The sequence below is a fragment of the Balaenoptera borealis genome (genome assembly GCF_965194805.1).
Source record: "Balaenoptera borealis genome assembly, contig: HAP1_SCAFFOLD_508, whole genome shotgun sequence".
Taxonomy (NCBI): Eukaryota; Metazoa; Chordata; class Mammalia; order Artiodactyla; family Balaenopteridae; genus Balaenoptera; species Balaenoptera borealis.
In genome coordinates, this window is record NW_028123689.1 from 83648 (window position 1) to 100965 (window position 17318).

A 17318-nucleotide genomic window follows, 5' to 3' on the forward strand; every position below is an offset into this window, starting at 1 on the left:
ATGCAAGCATCTTTCCCTAACTTGACTCCTGTCATGCATCTCAGTAGTGTCTCTGTGACAGGACTTGAAATGATAGCACCCACATCTCTTGCAGCTCGTTCACACTGAAGGGATATAATCATCGGTTTGCTATCACAGCCACTTGCCCAGCTCAGACTGTGATGTCACAAACCAGAGATGATTCTCCCTCAGCAGGAAGAAGCCGGAGAGATGAATCTCCATGATGGACCATCAGCCTTATTCAAATGTGGTCACTTCATGAAGAAAAAGTAACCATAATAAAGATCAAAGATACCGGCTAGTTGAAATACCCTGTTGAATTAAGCTTGAAAAACTTTTCCATGATACTGGAATGAAGGAAATTCTTTCAAAATTCTAAGGAAAAATTTGAGAGTTATAATAATGCAGATATCAGTAAATATTTATGGAATTAAAAATATTATGTAGCGCTGGTCCCTTTAAATGTTAACACTTAGAAATAACTTATAGGTATGTTTCTTATTTTCTATGCAAAATTATGTGGCTTGCTATTTCAGACAAAGGTGACATATCAATCTGAAAAGAGTCAGCAAAGACACAAAATGGATGTACTTTCTCTTGACCTATACACCTACTTTTTATGTTCTCATGGTTTAAATAAAAAGTACAGCTTTTGGATTATTTAAAAAGAGCAGAAGCTAAAAATACAGTACTAAATATCATTGCAAGGATTTGGTAGCCAAAACATTTGCTCCATTTCTAGGAAAGAATCCATGAAGACAAAATTATATTACTTTTATAATATAATACTTTTTATATCATGTGCGCATGAAAAACATTCTAAATTACAGAAACAATTAGACAGTCATTGAGTACTCCCCAAGATGTTCAAAATCTCTTTAGTTGTTAAATCTATCAACACACAACACAAAAACTCTCATAAATAAACCACATCTTCAGGTATCCAACCAAATCTTCTAGCATAAAATTCCTTATCCGTTTGTACCCATGAGATGCTAAAGTTGAAGCAGTTTTCAACTTGAATCATTGATAAATGATGTGTTAAAAATTAGCTAATGTCTTTATTCTTTACTTTTCCACTTAAAATGAAGAAGAAACTGTAGATTGGGCTAATTTGGAATAAATTGCTATAGAGTTTTTTTTGGAAAGCTGTTATTTAAATCTCAATAATCATTATTCAGAATGGGTTATTATAGAGAAATAGCTTGATTTAGATAGGAAAGAGAAATGAAGGTTCACTGGGACTGATGCTAACCAGGGCTAAAGGGGAGGTGGGTTTGCTCATCCATTGTCTTTAGAAGATAAATCATAGAAGCAAAGTCCCTAACCTGGTGGGACCTGGGTCTCTTTGTACATTACAATGAGTAAATAAAATCCAGAAGACTTGAGGAATGTAATTTTACACCCCCTTCAGTTCTATTTATTGGAAGCAAATTGTTTGAGTATAATATTGTTAATCTCTTCTTTTTGCCTGAGTTAAACAATTCTTTGAGCTGAAATAGTTTTGTAACTTAAAAAATATATGCCTATTTTCAAAGCATGTCAGGTTACAAAATATAATGAGGAAAAAGATGAATTCTTAAGGGTTCAGGTACATGTCAGTACAGTTAAAAAATACTTTTAGTGAGGGCTGGTATACAAAGTATTTTGAAATTTTTAAATAAACATTTTTCTCTGCAACAAATTGATACACTACAGTATTACTGCTTGTATTTGAATTGCTGCTTTCCTTTACTGGAAAATGACGGGTGAATTTCTGTAATGAATTCCGACTTATGACATTTAAGGTTATTTATAGACTGTCTTGAAAAGAGTGATGGGATCATGTAATTTACTCTATTAATTAGAAGTTGAAAAAAGGAAAGAATTCAGTGAAATGGAAGAATTTCAAATTTGACTTATCAGGCAAGTACTGACTAATTACTTTAGATAAATTTCCCTATATTATCGGAAGATAATCTCCTATATCATCTCTTACCACCATCAGAAAACCACCCCCCAAAAGGGGGACCTCGTTCATATTGAAAATAACTTCTTAACGTGCAGGCATTACAGTAGGGCATTCTAGACACTGGGGGAGGGAAAAACCATTGTATTTTTTTCTGACATTCATGTTCAACTTATTTCCAAAGTTCTTTAAAGTGTGGCATTCTTACAGGTAGACAATGTTGCTGAACAAGCGTTTGTTTCTTCCCTTTTCTTCCCCCAGGCTCAAAGATTTGGAAAGAGATAGTTAACAGAAAAGGTAAGGTAACCTCCACCTTAACAAAATATATGATCAAATGTGACCATTTGACAGATACTATGTAGTTCATAAAAACAAAATTAAGTGGAATTGGCTCTCTTTTCCCTAAAGTTGAGGATAACGTGGATGTTTCTGTCTAGTGTGCTGTACTAATAGGCTATTATGGGTTAGCTTTTGGTAACTCATCGAGTTTCCCAGTCTGGGTTCCGTACCATCAAGTCTGGATTATAACTTGTCCTGGTCACACTGTTTTTGCAAATCAGTTTTGTTCTAGTACTCTATCATGTGTCTGTTTCACCTCTAATCTTTCCATTTGTCACCACTCTGGAGATGGTGTGATATGATCTTAACGGAAACATCAGGAACATGTCTTGTGAATATTTAGTTTTCTTTTTGGCCGACTCAGCATTGCCTGCCATTCAGTCATTGTTATGTGACCAGGCAGTGTAACTATTTGTGTATTAGTCCATTGGTTCCTACCTTGGGAATGTGGAGACTTGTAAACCTCTGTCCTTCCCTTAGGAATGCATGAAGGAGAAATGGAATCTCTTGCATGAATTTCTGCAGACAGAAATAAAGAATCAGTTATGTGACTTGAAAACCAAACTACATAGAGAAGAATTATCAGAGGTAAGTCGTCAGCATCCCGGCGGCTAGAAAACGTTTCCTCCCATGTAACTTGTCTGTGACCAGGGAGGCAGAATAATCCCACCTCTCCCTGTTCCCTGATGGTTATGAAGGAAGCGCATGTGTTTCCTTATTCTCTCATGGCCCCTTGTTTACATTCACTGCTACTTAAATGATCCTTTCCTGCTGTAGGAGGGCTACCTGGCTCAAGTCAGATCCCTTTTAAATAAAGATTTGTCCTTGGAGAACAGAGCTCATGCTTTCAGTTGGGAAGTGAACGGCTGTCTAGAAAACGGGAGCCAGACAAGTGGTGAGGAGCGCAGAGTGGAAATAGCAGAGAAAAACAAGTCCCCCAAACCTGTTTCCAAACTTTGCATGCCCAGGAGAAGCAAGTCCGATGGAGAAACAAACTGTAAGAGCGCTTGACTCGTTTGACCTCGTTGGAATCTGGTACCACCTAAGGGGAGGACAGACTTGGCGCCATAGGGTCTGTCTGTTCCCCCCACACACAACCCCTCCACCGGCAGTACTTGTTTTTTGTGTATCCTTTTTTTTGGTGGGGGGATGGCTGTGTTGCTCGGCTTGTACGATCTTAGTTCTCCAACCAGGGATCGAACCCCGGCCCTTGGCAGTGAGAGTGCCGAGTCTTAACCACTGGACCGCCGTGGAATTCCCTCTTGTGTATACGTCTAACTAGCTTAGATATATACTTTAAATTTTTGTCTTCAACCAAGTTATAGAGCATTAGATCCCCAAATGCGGTTGAATTTATGAGGTATAAGATAACAGGAGCTGCTGATATCTATGACTTGTAAGTTACATGCCTGTTTAAGCTAAGCATTTATTCTTAGACTCCTTCCCCACTTGTAGTCAGAGTAACTCTTCTGGAATTTTTAAAAAAAGAGCATGGGACTTGAGCGCAGGTCAGGTGCTTGGCCACTTCATCTTTTGAAGAAATAAACGGAGGCTCTGTTTCCTTGTGCGTCTCAGGGTTGGGCCCCTCATACAAGAGCTTGTGTTAAAATGGCCCAGCAGACTGGCAGGTGCTAATTTGAGGAGTTTATCAAGATGGTGGTTGCTTAGAATAAGAAGAGAAGGTTACTTAATCCTCAGAACCTGGTCTCTGCACCAGCTTGGTAATGCTGAAGAACTGTACCTTGGCTGTGAACTCTTTATTCATAGTGGCTTTTTTGTTTCTTTTTCTTTAAGCAGCTGAAGTCTCATCTAGCCCCAGGATTAGAAGGCAAACTACCAGGCAGACCACCATCACATCTCATTTCACAAGGAGGTCAGTATATAATGAATGGACAGCCCCCATTTTAGGGGCCAACGGTTTTTGGTAAAACACATATAAATTCGTAGGATGTAACTTAGTAATTCTGACTTCCACATTGCTTCGGTTTTCCTTTTGATATTCTGTTATCAGACATTCGTGAACAGCATTTCTGAAGATCTCATCCGTTTTTACTCTTCACATAGGAAACTTCAAATGTACATACACAGAATTACCAAGGATAGTAAAATGAACCCCTGTGTACCTATCACCCAGTGTCAACAGTTAACATCTCCTGGCTGTGGTTTCATCTATACCCCCATATGCTCCAAGTGAAAATTATTCCAAATGGATTACAGCTCCATACACACCCATCTCCTCCCAGCTGGGTTACTTTGAAGCAAATCGGACATGTCATCTTATCCACACATACTATATTTCTAGATGACAAGGTCTCTTTCTCTGACAAGTTTTTTATTCATATTTTGCCATAATGGCTAACATCTAGCAAACAGTCTTTTGAAGAAGACAAAACAGGCCTTATAAAGTGTAACAGTTCCTTACTAACAAATATATAGCAGTGTTCATTCTTCCCCTTGTGTAACAGAGTTTGGTTGATTTGCTCCTTAAGCCTTTCGAGTGATAGATTCCTTATCTTCTTGCCATTGATTTAAAGAAAATAGGTCTTTTTTTCTAATAGCTTCTAGGTCTGGCCGACTGCATCGTTTTGGTGGTTAGTGTGTTCCCTTGCCTCCAGTTTTCTGTAAACTGGTAGTTAGGTCTAGAGTCTTGATCAGATTCCAGCTTTATTTTGTGAGACTTCATTGACGGCATGGGGCTGTCCATCAGAGGCATGTAATGTCTCTTCGGTGATTCTAGCAGCCATTGATCAAAGTCTAGATCCATTATTTCTTAAGGTTTGCAAAATGGTGGTATTCTAAACCTGTCATCCAAAGAAACATTAAGCTCGAAGCTTCTTTTAATGTCCTGGCAAAAAGGGCTTCTCAGAGGGAAGAGGGGACCATGCCCTGAATCTTTCCAAAGAGAGGGTACTCTTGGTAGGGAGGAATATGAGTTGTTTCGTGCCCACTGGAGGTCTAGGGTCTGGTGAGCTAACAGTTGGCTTTACTGTGTGTGTGTGTGACAGGCCTGCCAAACGGAAACCTGAGGAAGACCCTGAAAAAGCAAAATCGGATGATTCTGTCGATGAAGAAGAAAAAGACCAGGTAGGGCTCGCATTTAAGTTTCTTAACTCTGCCTTTTTTTGGTACACTTGCTGGTAATTGTGAATTTATACTTGGTCTGTCTATGGACCGTAAGTGACTGAGAGGGTGTTAGAACACACCCCTGGACCCAGGGCAGTACGAAGTGTATTATGGTTCGCCCCGAGGACTCAGCAGGCCCGTAACTTTGGTCTGTTCTCTCCTGTCTACCTTCCTACGTCTCCAGCTGTCAAGATTTGACAGTCGAACCAGCAGGTGTGATGTGTTCAAAGCATTTGCTTCTGATGTCAGATAAGCTCCTTTCCCACATCGAATTTCTCTATAAAAGCAGAATTGTCGTGTTATTATGTGTATTGTAATAATGCTGCTTAGACTTTTTAGGTTAGAAAACTGGTGGCTTGCCAAAGACCTCCAATATAGAAAATGTCAGTCTCTAGCACTGTCTCATGTGACTTGAGCGGCAAACCTAGGTACTACCAGATGGTCACACGCTCTCTATTTCATTCCTGCCACAGGATTAGCTGTGTAAGTCGGGAAGTCTGTAGGTTTACAGGTGGGTAGTAAATGCCCTGTTACCTGCTAAAGATGAGTATCCGTGGTTTGCTCTAAGGCAGGGTTTCTCAACCAAGGCATTGACTTTTGGGGCCAGATAAACCTTTGCTGTGGTGTGTGAGTCCTGTGCATCGTAGAGTGCTTAGCAAGGTCCCGACCTCTTACTCACTAGGTGCCCGTAACATTCCCTCTCTCTCCTCCCAGTTGTGACAGCCAAAATCACCTTCAGGCTTCCCCAGATGTCCCCTGGGGGGCACAGTTGCACTCAGTGAGAAGCAGTGGACTCAAGGCTACCAATATCTTTGAGGTAGACTTGACGTCCTGTTGTGAAAGACATACTCATTCTCCTGTTTTTATTTTGGAAATTAGATGCCACTGTTCACGATCGTTATTCAGATGTCTGTAATTAAGCTTCGTCAGACTACCCACTCACAGGTGGGACACTGAGACAGAGGGAAACAGCTTGTCCAAGTCACATGGCCACATCCCTTGCCTCCTAAGAAAACGTGTCACAAGTGAAAGCAAGCTGGCTCTTGTAATATTGACAAGTCTTTTTCTTTAAACAAATGTGCCAGTTTTAGAGTTGTTCTTTGCCCTCTAACCTTTTGGAGGGCTTACATAGCCTTCAAGCTTCTAAAGAAACGAACTGGGGCACTCTTTCCCAAGCAGGAAGCAGTTTCACTGGCAGTGTGTGAGAGGCCTTGGGGACTTGGAGGATGAACACTTGTCGAAACAGGGTGTATCCCGATATGCTAGAGTAAGGCTCAGCGCACCACACCGGTGTTATCAGGTGGTGTTGGTCAAAGAAGTAGTACTACAGAGAGAATCTTACTTTAGTCAATTTCAAGTTTTGAGATCTCACTATGTTTTTTAAAACAGGTATTAAATACATGCATTTGGTAAAACAGTACAAGAGGCTGTTTGGTACATAGCAGCCAAAGAAAAACAATGTGGCTATTCCGTGCTGAGCTATGCTGTGAGCATTATCAAATAAATACTGGATTCTGAGGCCTTTGTTCAGGAACAAAAAAGAATATAAAATATCTCATTACCACAACTAAGGAGCTGGCCTGTGGCAACTAAGACCCGGCACAATTAACTAACTAACTAACTGACTATGTCTTTTTTTTTTTTTTTTCTTTATGACAAAAGACTTAAAAATGACCACGGTTAAAGATTTGATGAAAGTTCATAATAATGCAGTTGACAAGAAAATTAGTTATTTCTGAGATATACATTTTAAAGTAATAACTAGGATTATTACATATAACATTATACCAGAACATATAAGATTTTTAGAAATTTCATGTAATGTCTGAAACGTTTATATTAACATATTTCCATACATATTTCCATACACATACAAATATAAGATTTTTAGAAATTTCATGTAATGTCTGAAACATTTATATTAACATATTTCCATACAAATAACCCAATGAAAGTTTAGTATTAGTTGTTTTGTTTGTTTTTTTATACTGCAGGTTCTTATTAGGTATCAGTTTTATACACATCAGTGTATACATGTCAATCCCAATCGCCCAATTCAGCACACCACCATCCCCACCCCACAGCAGTTTTCCCCCCTTGGTGTCCGTATGTCCATTCTCTACATCTGTGTCTCAACTTCTGCCCTGCAAACTGGCTCATCTGTACCATTTTTCTAGGTTCCACATACATGCATTAATATACGATATTTGTTTTTCTCTTTCTGACTTACTTCACTCTGTATGACAGTCTCTAGATCCATCCACGTCTCAACAAATGACTCAATTTCGTTCCTTTTTATGGCTGAGTAATATTCCATTGTATATATGTACCACAACTTCTTTATCCATTCGTCTGTTGATGGGCATTTAGGTTGCTTCCATGACCTGGCTATTGTAAATAGTGCTGCAGTGAACATTCGGGTGCATGTGTCTTTTTGAATTACGGTTTTCTCTGGGTATATGCCCAGTAGTGGGATTGCTGGGTCATATGGTAATTCTATTTTTAGTTTTTTAAGGAACCTCCATATTGTTCTCCATAGTGGCTGTATCAATTTACATTCCCACCAAGAGTGCAAGAGGGTTCCCTTTCCTCCACACCCTCTCCAGCATTTGTTGTTTGTAGATTTTCTGATGATGCCCATTCTAACAGGAGTGAGGTGATACCTCATTGTAGTTTTGATTTGCATTTCTCTAATAATTAGTGATGTTGAGCATCTTTTCATGTGCTTCGTGGCCGTCTGTATGTCTTCTTTGGAGAAATGTCTATTTAGGTCTTCTGCCCATTTTTGGATTGGGGTGTTTGTTTCTTTAATATTGAGCTGAATGAGCTGTTTATATATTTTGGAGATTAATCCTTTGTCCGTTGATTCATTTGCAAATATTTTCTCCCATTCTGAGGGTTGTCTTTTCGTCTTGTTTATGGTTTCCTTTGCTGTGCAAAAGCTTTGAAGTTTCATTAGGTCCCACTTGTTTATTTTTGTTTTTATTTCCATTACTCTAGGAGGTGGATCAAAAAAGATCTTGCTGTGATTTATGTCAAAGAGTGTTCTTCCTATGTTTTCCTCTAAGAGTTTTATAGTGTCCACTCTTATATTTAGGTCTCTAATCCATTTTGAGTTTATTTTTGTGTATGGTGTTAGGGAGTATTCTAATTTCATTCTTTTACATGTAGCTGTCCAGTTTTCCCAGCACCACTTATTGAAGAGACTGTCTTTTCTCCATTGTATATCTTTGCCTCCTTTGTCATAGATTAGTTGACCATAGGTGCGTGGGCTAATCTCTGGGCTTTCTATCTTGTTCCATTGATCTATGTTTCTGTTTTTGTGCCAGTACCATATTGTCTTGATTACTGTAGCTTTGTAGTATAGTCTGAAGTCAGGGAGTCTGATTCCTCCAGCTCCATTTTTTTCCCTCAAGACTGCTTTGGCTATTCGGGGTCTTTTGTGTCTCCATACAAATTTTAAGATGATTTGTTCTAGCTCCGTAAAAATGCCATTGGTAATTTGATAGGGATTGCATTGAATCTGTAGATTGCTTTGGGTAGTATACTCATTTTCACAATGTTGATTCTTCCAATCCAAGAACATGGTATATCTCTCCATCTGTTGGTATCATCCTTAATTTCTTTCATCAGTGTCTTATAGTTTTCTGCATACAGGTCTTTTGTCTCCCTAGGTAGGTTTATTCCTAGGTATTTTATTCTTTTTGTTGCAATGGTAAATGGGAGTGTTTCCTTAATTTCTCTTTCAGATTTTTCATCATTAGTGTATAGGAATGCAAGAGATTTCTGTGCATTAATTTTGTATCCTGCAACTTTACCATATTCATTGATTAGCTCTAGCAGTTTTCTGGTGGCAGTTTTAGGATTCTCTTTGTATAGTATCATGTCATCCGCAAACAGTGACAGTTTTACTTCTTCTTTTCCAATTTGTATTCCTTTTATTTCTTTTTCTTCTCTGATTGCCGTGGCTAGGACTTCCAGAACTATGTTGAATAATAGTGGTGAGAGTGGACATCCTTGTCTCGTTCCTGATCTTAGAGGAAATGCTTTCAGTTTTTCACCATTGAGAATGATGTTTGCTGTGGGTTTGTCATATATGGCCTTTATTATGTTGAGGTAGGTTCCCTCTACGCCCACTTTCTGGAGAGTTTTTTTTATTAGAAATGGGTGTTGAATTTTGTCAAAAGCTTTTTCTGCATCTATTGAGATGATCATATGGTTTTTATTCTTCAATTTGGTAATATGGTGTATCACATTGATTGATTTGCGTATGTTGAAGAATCCTTGCATCCCTGGGATAAATCCCACTTGATCGTGGTGTATGATCCTTTTAATGTGTTGTCGGATTCTGTTTGCTAGTATTTTGTTGAGGATTTTTGCATCTATATTCATCAGTGATACTGGTCTGTAATTTTCTTTTTTTGTAGTGTCTTTGTCTGGTTTTGGTATCAGGGTGATGGTGGCCTCATAGAATGAGTTTGGGAGTGTTCTTTCCTCTGCAATTTTTTGGAAGAGTTTGAGAAGGATGGGTGTTAGCTCTTCTCTAAATGTTTGATAGAATTCACCTGTGAAGCCATCTGGTCCTGGACTTTTGTTTGTTGGAAGATTTTTAATCACAGTTTCAATTTCATTACTTGTGATTGGTCTGTTCATATTTTCTGTTTCTTCCTGGTTCAGTCTTGGAAGGTTATACCTTTCTAAGAATTTGTCCATTTCTTCCAGGTTGTCCATTTTATTGGCATAAAGTTGCCTGTAGTAGTCTCTTAGGATGCTTTGTATTTCTGCGGTGTCTGTTGTAACTTCTCCTTTCTCATTTCTGATTTTATTGATTTGAGTCCTCTCCCTCTTTTTCTTGATGAGTCTGGCTAATGGCTTATCAATTTTGTTTATCTTCTCAAAGAACCAACTTTTAGTTTTATTGATCTTTGCTATTGTTTTCATTGTTTCTATTTCATTTATTTCTGCTCTGATCTTTATGATTTCTTTCCTTCGGCTAACTTTGGGTTTTGTTTGTTCTTCTTTCTCTAGTTTCTTTAGGTGTAAGGTTAGATTGTTTACTTGAGATTTTTCTTGTTTCTTTAGGTAGGCTTGTATAGCTATAAACTTCCCTCTTAGAACTGCTTTTGCTGCATCCCATAGGTTTTGGGTCGTCGTGTTTTCATTGTCATTTGTCTCTAGGTATTTTTTTATTTCCTCTTTGATTTCTTCAGTGATCTCTTGGTTATTTAGTAACGTATTGTTTAGCCTCCATGTGTTTGTCTTCTTTACGTTTTTTTTTCCCTGTAATTCATTTCTAATCTCATAGCGTTGTGGTCAGAAAAGATGCTTGATATGATTTCAATTTTCTTAAATTTACTGAGGCTTGATTTGTGACCCAAGATGTGATCTATCCTGGAGAATGTTCCGTGCGCACTTGAGAAGAACGTGTAATCTGCTGTTTTTGGATGGAATGTCCTATATATATCAATTAAATCTATCTGGTCTATTGTGTCATTTAAAGCTTCTGTTTCCTTATTTATTTTCATTTTGGATGATCTGTCCATTGGTGTAAGTGAGGTGTTAAAGTCCCCCACTATTACTGTGTTACTGTTGATTTCCTCTTTTATAGCTGTTAGCAGTTGCCTTATGTATTGAGGTGCTCCTATGTTGGGTGCATATATATTTATAATTGTTATATCTTCTTCTTGGATTGATCCCTGGATCATTATGTAGTGTCCTTCCTTGTCTCTTGTAACATTCTTTATTTTAAAGTCTATTTTATCTGATATGAGTATAGCTCCTCCAGCTTTCTTTTGATTTCCATTTGCATGGAATATCTTTTTCCATCCCCTTACTTTCAGTCTGTATGTGTCCCTAGGTCTAAAGTGGGTCTCTTGTAGACAGCATATATATGGGTCTTGTTTTTGTATCCATTCAGCCAGTCTATGTCTTTTGGTTGGGGCATTTAATCCATTCACGTTTAAGGTAATTATCGATATGTATGTTCCTATGACCATTTTCTTAATTGTTTTGGGTTTGTTTTTGTAGGTCCTTTTCTTCTCTTGTGTTTCCCACTTAGAGAAGTTCCTTTAGCATTTGTTGTAGAGCTGGTTTGGTGGTGCTGAATTCTCGTAGCTTTTGCTTGTCTGTAAAGCTTTTGATTTCTCCATCAAATCTAAATGAGATCCTTGCTGGGTAGAGTAATCTTGGTTGTAGGTTCTTCCCTTTCAGCACTTTAAGTATATCATGCCACTCCCTTCTGGCTTGCAGAGTTTCTGCTGAGAAATCAGCTGTTAACCTTATGGGAGTTCCCTTGTATGTTATTTGTTGGTTTTCCCTTGCTGCTTTCAATAATTTTTCTTTGTCTTTAATTTTCGCCACTTTGATTACTATGTGTCTCGGCGTGTTTCTCCTTGGGTTTATTCTGTATGGGACTCTCTGCACTTCCTGGACTTGGGTGGCTATTTCCTTTCCCATGTTAGGGAAGTTTTCGACTATAATCTCTTCAAATATTTTCTCTGGTCCTTTCTCTCTCTCTTCTCCTTCTGGGACCCCTATAATGCGAATGTTGTTGCATTTAATGTTGTCCCAGAGGTCTCTTAGGCTGTCTTCATTTCTTTTCATTCTTTTTTCTTTAGTCTGTTCCGCAGCAGTGAATTCCACCATTCTGTCTTCCAGGTCACTTATCCGTTCTTCTGCCTCAGTTATTCTGCTATTGATTCCTTCTAGTGTAGTTTTCATTTCAGTTATTGTATTGGTCATCTCTGTTTGTTTGTTCTTTAATTCTTCTAGGCCTTTGTTAATCATTTCTTGCATCTTCTCAATCTTTGCCTCCATTCTTATTCTGAAGTCCTGGATCATCTTCACTATCATTATTCTGAATTCTTTTTCTGGAAGGTTGCCTATCTCCACTTCATTTAGTTGTTTTTCTGGGGTTTTTTCTTCTTCCTTCATCTGGTACATAGCCCTCTGCCTTTTCATCTTCTCTATCTTTCTGTAACTGTGGTTTTTGGTCCACAGGCTGCAGGATTGTAGTTTCTCTTGCTTCTGCTGTCTGCCCTCTGGTGGTTGAGGCTATCTAAGAGGCTTGATGGGAGGCTCTGGTCCTGACTATTTCTTAAAATCTCATTGATAGGTATTTAATATGATTTTTAAAAATTTATTTATTTATTTAATTTATTTATTTTTGGCTGCATTGGGTCTTCCTTGCTGCGTGTGTGCTTTCTCCAGTTGCGGTGAGCGGGGGCTACTCTTCGTTGCGGTGCGTGGGCTTCTCATTGCGGTGGCTTCTCTTGTTACGGAGCACGGGCTCTAGGCGCGCGGGCTTCAGTAGTTGGGGCACGAGGACTCAGTAGTTGTGGCTTTTGGGCTCTAGAGCGCAGGCTCAGTAGTTGTGGCGCACGGGCTTCATTGCTCCGCGGCGTGTGGGAACTTCCCGGACCAGGGCTTGAACCCTTGACCCCTGCATTGGCAGGCGGATTCTTAACCACTGCGCCAGCAGGGAAGCCCAGGCTCCAGCCTTTTTAAAAATGTGTTCCTTCCACCTTCGTGGAGCAGGCGTAGGGGATGGGGAGGAGTGAGAACCCGATTGGCAGGGGTCCGGTCGCAACCCCGGAAGGGGACGGGGGACGATCTAAGAGGTGGCACCGGGCCACAGTCGACCCCCAGTGACAGCTAACAGCTGCAGTGCTGCCCCTTCCTGCCCCAGGACCTGAGCTCAGGTCCCGGGGCGGCTGGAGAAACGCACTGTTTTTGGTGAGATGCTCTTACTTACTGTGTGGAGCTGCTCCGGCGACCATGCCCCGCAGGGCCCTGTGCCCGTCCTCCCTGCCCCCTGCCCAGGGCTCGGAGAACAGCAGTCTCTGCGGGGCAACCTGCTTCCAAGTCCTTCAGTGACCACGGAGGACTGGGAACGGGCTGGGCTACCGGGGAGCCTGGGCACCCAACCCCTGAGCTCAGCCCTGGGGGCTCCCGTGAGGGCAGGGGCTGGGGGCTGCGGGCGGTGAGCGGAGGGGCCTCCAGCCGGCATCAGCCTGGGCCCTGGACCCGGGGAAAGGCCTCACCCTCTCAGTCCTGACCTGCCGCTCAGGAACCCTGTGGCCCACCAGCCCGAGGCCTGTGTCGCCCGCCACGGACTGCCCGGTGCACGGCTGGGGTGCCAACGCCACACCTGGATTTTGCACGGGGACCATCTGGGGGCTCGGTGCACAGGAAGACGAGCGGCCCCCAGGCCCCGACACGCCCCTTCCATATCCATCGAGAGGTGCCTGATGGAAGGCCGGCTGTGCTCCTTTTCAAGCCCCAGGGAATTCACACGAACAGCCCTCCCGGCCACGGGGTGCCTGCCCACCGGCTCTGGGCCTGCGACCAGCCCAGAACACAGAAGGCACCGAAGTGGGTGCAGGGAGCTGAGCCGGGGCTGCAGAAGGGCAGACACCACAGCCTGGTCCACAACCGACTGCCCTAGGGCGGGTGAGAACGGGCGGGCAGGCTGAGGGGAGGGCAGAGCGTGGCACGGCCTGCCCGCCTGGGCCACGGGGAGAAGGTCGGGGCGCCGCCCGCGCGCTCGCTCCGCTGCCTGGCGTCCTTTGTGGGGGCGAAGGGCCGGAGGCAGGGCTCCCGAGGAGCTCAAAGGCCCGGGAAGGACACACGGGATGGTCCAGAGCCACCCTACCGCTCCAGTGGTGCAGCACCCTCTCTGAATTCCTACTGCCACCAAAACACATCCCTAAGGCCTTTGGGAAGAATCGCTAGGACCCAGGAAGGCAGCCCCCTGCTGTGGTCCAGACTTCAGCAGCTGCCGATGATCAGAGGGAGCCAGCCGGCCGGCCTTGAGCAGGAGGACAGGACACGGGGACAGGGACAGCCACAGCCGGGCTTCCCACAGCTGTGCCCACCGCCAGAACCAGCTCCAGCCAATCACAGCCCCCGAGATGCCAAACAGTGACGGGCGAGAGGCTGGCAGGAAACTGACACCCCCTCACTGGAGAGCCTGCCCGGCCGGGGTGCAGGGCACCATCCCCGTCTGCACTCACCCCACAGCTCAGCCGTCTCCCAGTGACCCAGACGCGTCACCACGGCCCCAGGGCTGATCCCCGACCAAGGTCAGAACTCCCCCCGGTGTGACGGCCCCCATGCCACTCCTGTGGTGGAAGGGACGGCAGGCAGAGACCAGGAGTAGAGTCTTTTTATTAACGGCTGCGTTTTCAAAGAACCGTTTTGTTACCAGGAAAGCTCCCCAGGAAGGGATTGCATTAGTGCAACAAGGGGGAGCCTTGATGCCAGGCTCTCCAGACACTTCCAGGTGGAGACTTTTGGCCTAGGCCGGCCACCGGGGACTCAGGGGCTGGGAGGACACGCGGCCCCTCCCCCGCCCCGACGGGGCGCTAAGGCACCCGGTCCGCCTGGGTGGGCAAAACCCCGTGCCTTCAGCAGGCCGGCGGCTTGCAGCCCTCAACCTGCAGCCCTTTGCTCAGGAGGAAGGCGTCCTGCGTGGGGTCACAACCCAGGAAGAGCTTCACCATGCCCTTGGCATCCTCGGAGCCCCCTGGCCTCAGAATGCAGCTTCTGTAGTCCATGGCAACCTGACGAGAGGGGGTGGGGCTGCAGGAGGGTGGAGCACCCCCTTCACTGAGGGTGTGGGTGTGGCCACCTCTGCTGTGACTCAACAAAGGGCAGGGGAGCAGGGGAGCAGGGGGTCCAGGGCAGGGCCCTCAGAGCCTGGCAGGCCCAGGCGGGCGGCACAAGCATCTAGGCCCAGGCCAAGGACCTCCGTGCAGACCGGCCTCTCACCTTGCCACTCAGGACGCCCTCCCGCTTGAAACGTGTGTGGAACGTGTCCGCGGAGTACACCTCGCTGCACAGGTAGCCATAGGACTGGGCGTCGTAGCTTCCTGCCAGGTGGCCGAAGGTCGCAAGCAGGTGGGTCCCTGGGACACACGCGGAGAAGCTCCTGCCCGGCCCCCTGGCCGCTCCGTGCCCCTTCCCCAGAGAGGGGGCCTCAAAGCAGCCCTGTCTGAGTCCCCTGCCACTAGAGGGAGTATTGGCCCAACACTTCTAGAAAACGGGGACCTGGCGGGCAACTCAGTGGAGGGACACCAATAAATTTTTGCCGACTTTCTGCTGAAGCTCACGAGGGTTCACCCCTAAGCCTCTTACAAGGTCAGCTGCCCGAGGCTCTGAGGGATGAGTCAGGGCTCACCTTCCAGCACGGGGAGAGCGCGGGTTCAAGCGCTCACGAGGGAGTGAACTGCGTCTCCGCACCGACACGCACGGGCAAACCTCGTCGACGCGTTCCGTCCGGGATATGAAGCCCTCTCCTGCCTCTTCCAGGCTCTCCAGAAAGCACGTGCAGATACGCCCACCCCACCCTCGGACTCCGCGGGCCACAGCTGGAGGGACCAGGCCAGGAACCGAGGCAGGAAGAGGCCAGAGGTCAGCGGGCCTCGGCCAGAGCCCGTCAGTCGGTCCCCCTTCACACACCACCAGAGGATCCTCTTGACCTGGGCAGTAGCCGCCAACCGACCGCTAAGGTGGGCCCGGCGTGCACTTGGCTACCTGGCGTGGCTGGGACCCCGAGGACCTCCTGGCAGAGGCGGGCATTCTCCTGGGCCGGGTCCGCGGGCGTCTGCGTGTGCAGGGCCTTGTCCACCTTGGCCAGGACGATCTGGCGCAGGTTGAAGAGGCCTGGAGGGCGGGAGGAAGGAGACGGGGGGCTGGCACTGTGTGCAGGCCGCGCTTTCCAGCCGGGCGGTCCGGGAGCCCCTTTCCTTTCCCTCGGCCCGACCGCACCGGGGTTGGCCAGCTGGGACTTGATGAGTTGGCCAGCAGCTCCAGGGGACGGCGCTGCCCGTGCCCCACCGAGACTGGCAGCAACGCCAGGGCTTCACAGGGCGCGGCGCTCCCGGCCCCAGAGCCTTCCCTCTGGTTCTCATCACCGGCTGTCGCCAGAGTCGCAGGTAACGTGCCTTTCTTGTCGTTTGTCTTTTTTCCGGCCCTCAGCCACGCAAAGGTGTGAAGCCCTGACACTCGCTGCCACGTGGATACACCCTGAGAACACGATGCTCAGCGAGAGACATCAAACACAGAAGGACACACAGGGTGTGACCCCACTGAGGGGAAACTTCCAGAACAGGTAGATCCACAGAGTCAGAGTGGGTTCCTGGTGGTCAGGGGCAGGGGAGGGGAGGGAATGATAACTAAAGGCGTGAGGGACACTTTTGGGGTGAGGGAAATGTTCCAAAACAGGGCAGTAGTGACGGCTGCACAGCTCAGTAAAGTGTCCCCACGCGCTCCGGTGCAGCCTGTGAGAGCATCGCTCTCAGGACGAAGGGCTGACCGCAGGAAGACTGAACGAGCACTGGGTCCTGGGCCCAGACGCTCAGCTGGGGACCCCCCCCCCCGTGGGGAAGTCCCTGGGACTTGCTGAGCCTCCACCGAGACTGGCAGCAGCCCCAGGGCCTCACAGGGCGTGGCGCTCCTGGCCCCAGAGCCTACCCTCTGGTTCTCATCACCGCCTGTCACCAGACTTGCATGCAATGTTCTTTTCTTTTCTTTTGTCTTTTTAAAGGCAACTCTTGAATACACGTATTTAACATGCAGGGAACCAGTCTTGACTCCTTGATCTGCGGCTTCCAGCCTCCAGAGTCTCGAGGACATCCACTTCCGTTTTTTAACACACCCTGTGCGTGGGGTTTGATGATGGAAACTGACACCGAGGGCGTCACCACGTGCGGGGTGACATCAGCGGAAGAATCCCGTGGCGAGGGCCTGCCTGAGAACCACGGGAGAGCCCGGGCCCTCCCCGCCCCCTGCCTGCAGCCCCGCGCCCGCACCCACCTGGGAGCGGAGCTGGTGCGTCGCTTGCCAGAACTCATGGAAGTAGGTCTCCAGCTCATCATGCTGCAACAGGGAGGGCGGGTTGGGCGTA

The 17318-nt window shown here is 45.6% G+C and overlaps 1 protein-coding gene across 2 annotated transcripts; it reads left to right on the forward strand.

Annotated features, from left to right (window-relative positions):
- Positions 1 to 3074: 3074 nt before the first annotated feature.
- LOC309621487 (uncharacterized protein) lies at positions 3075 to 17063 on the forward strand. 2 transcript variants are annotated; one of them, XM_082408935.1, is made up of 6 exons: positions 3075 to 3284; positions 4082 to 4160; positions 5293 to 5371; positions 15722 to 15921; positions 16391 to 16523; positions 16959 to 17063. In XM_082408935.1, exons 1-5 carry the CDS (start codon positions 3248 to 3250, stop codon positions 16404 to 16406), a joined length of 411 nt encoding a protein of 136 aa, XP_082265061.1. In that variant the 5' UTR covers positions 3075 to 3247; the 3' UTR covers positions 16407 to 16523; positions 16959 to 17063. The 2 variants fall into 2 exon arrangements, 1 of the variants encoding a protein (XP_082265061.1); XR_014240050.1 differs by lacking the exon at positions 16959 to 17063 and having other exon boundaries at positions 4085 to 4160; positions 15722 to 16569.
- Positions 17064 to 17318: the final 255 nt, after the last annotated feature.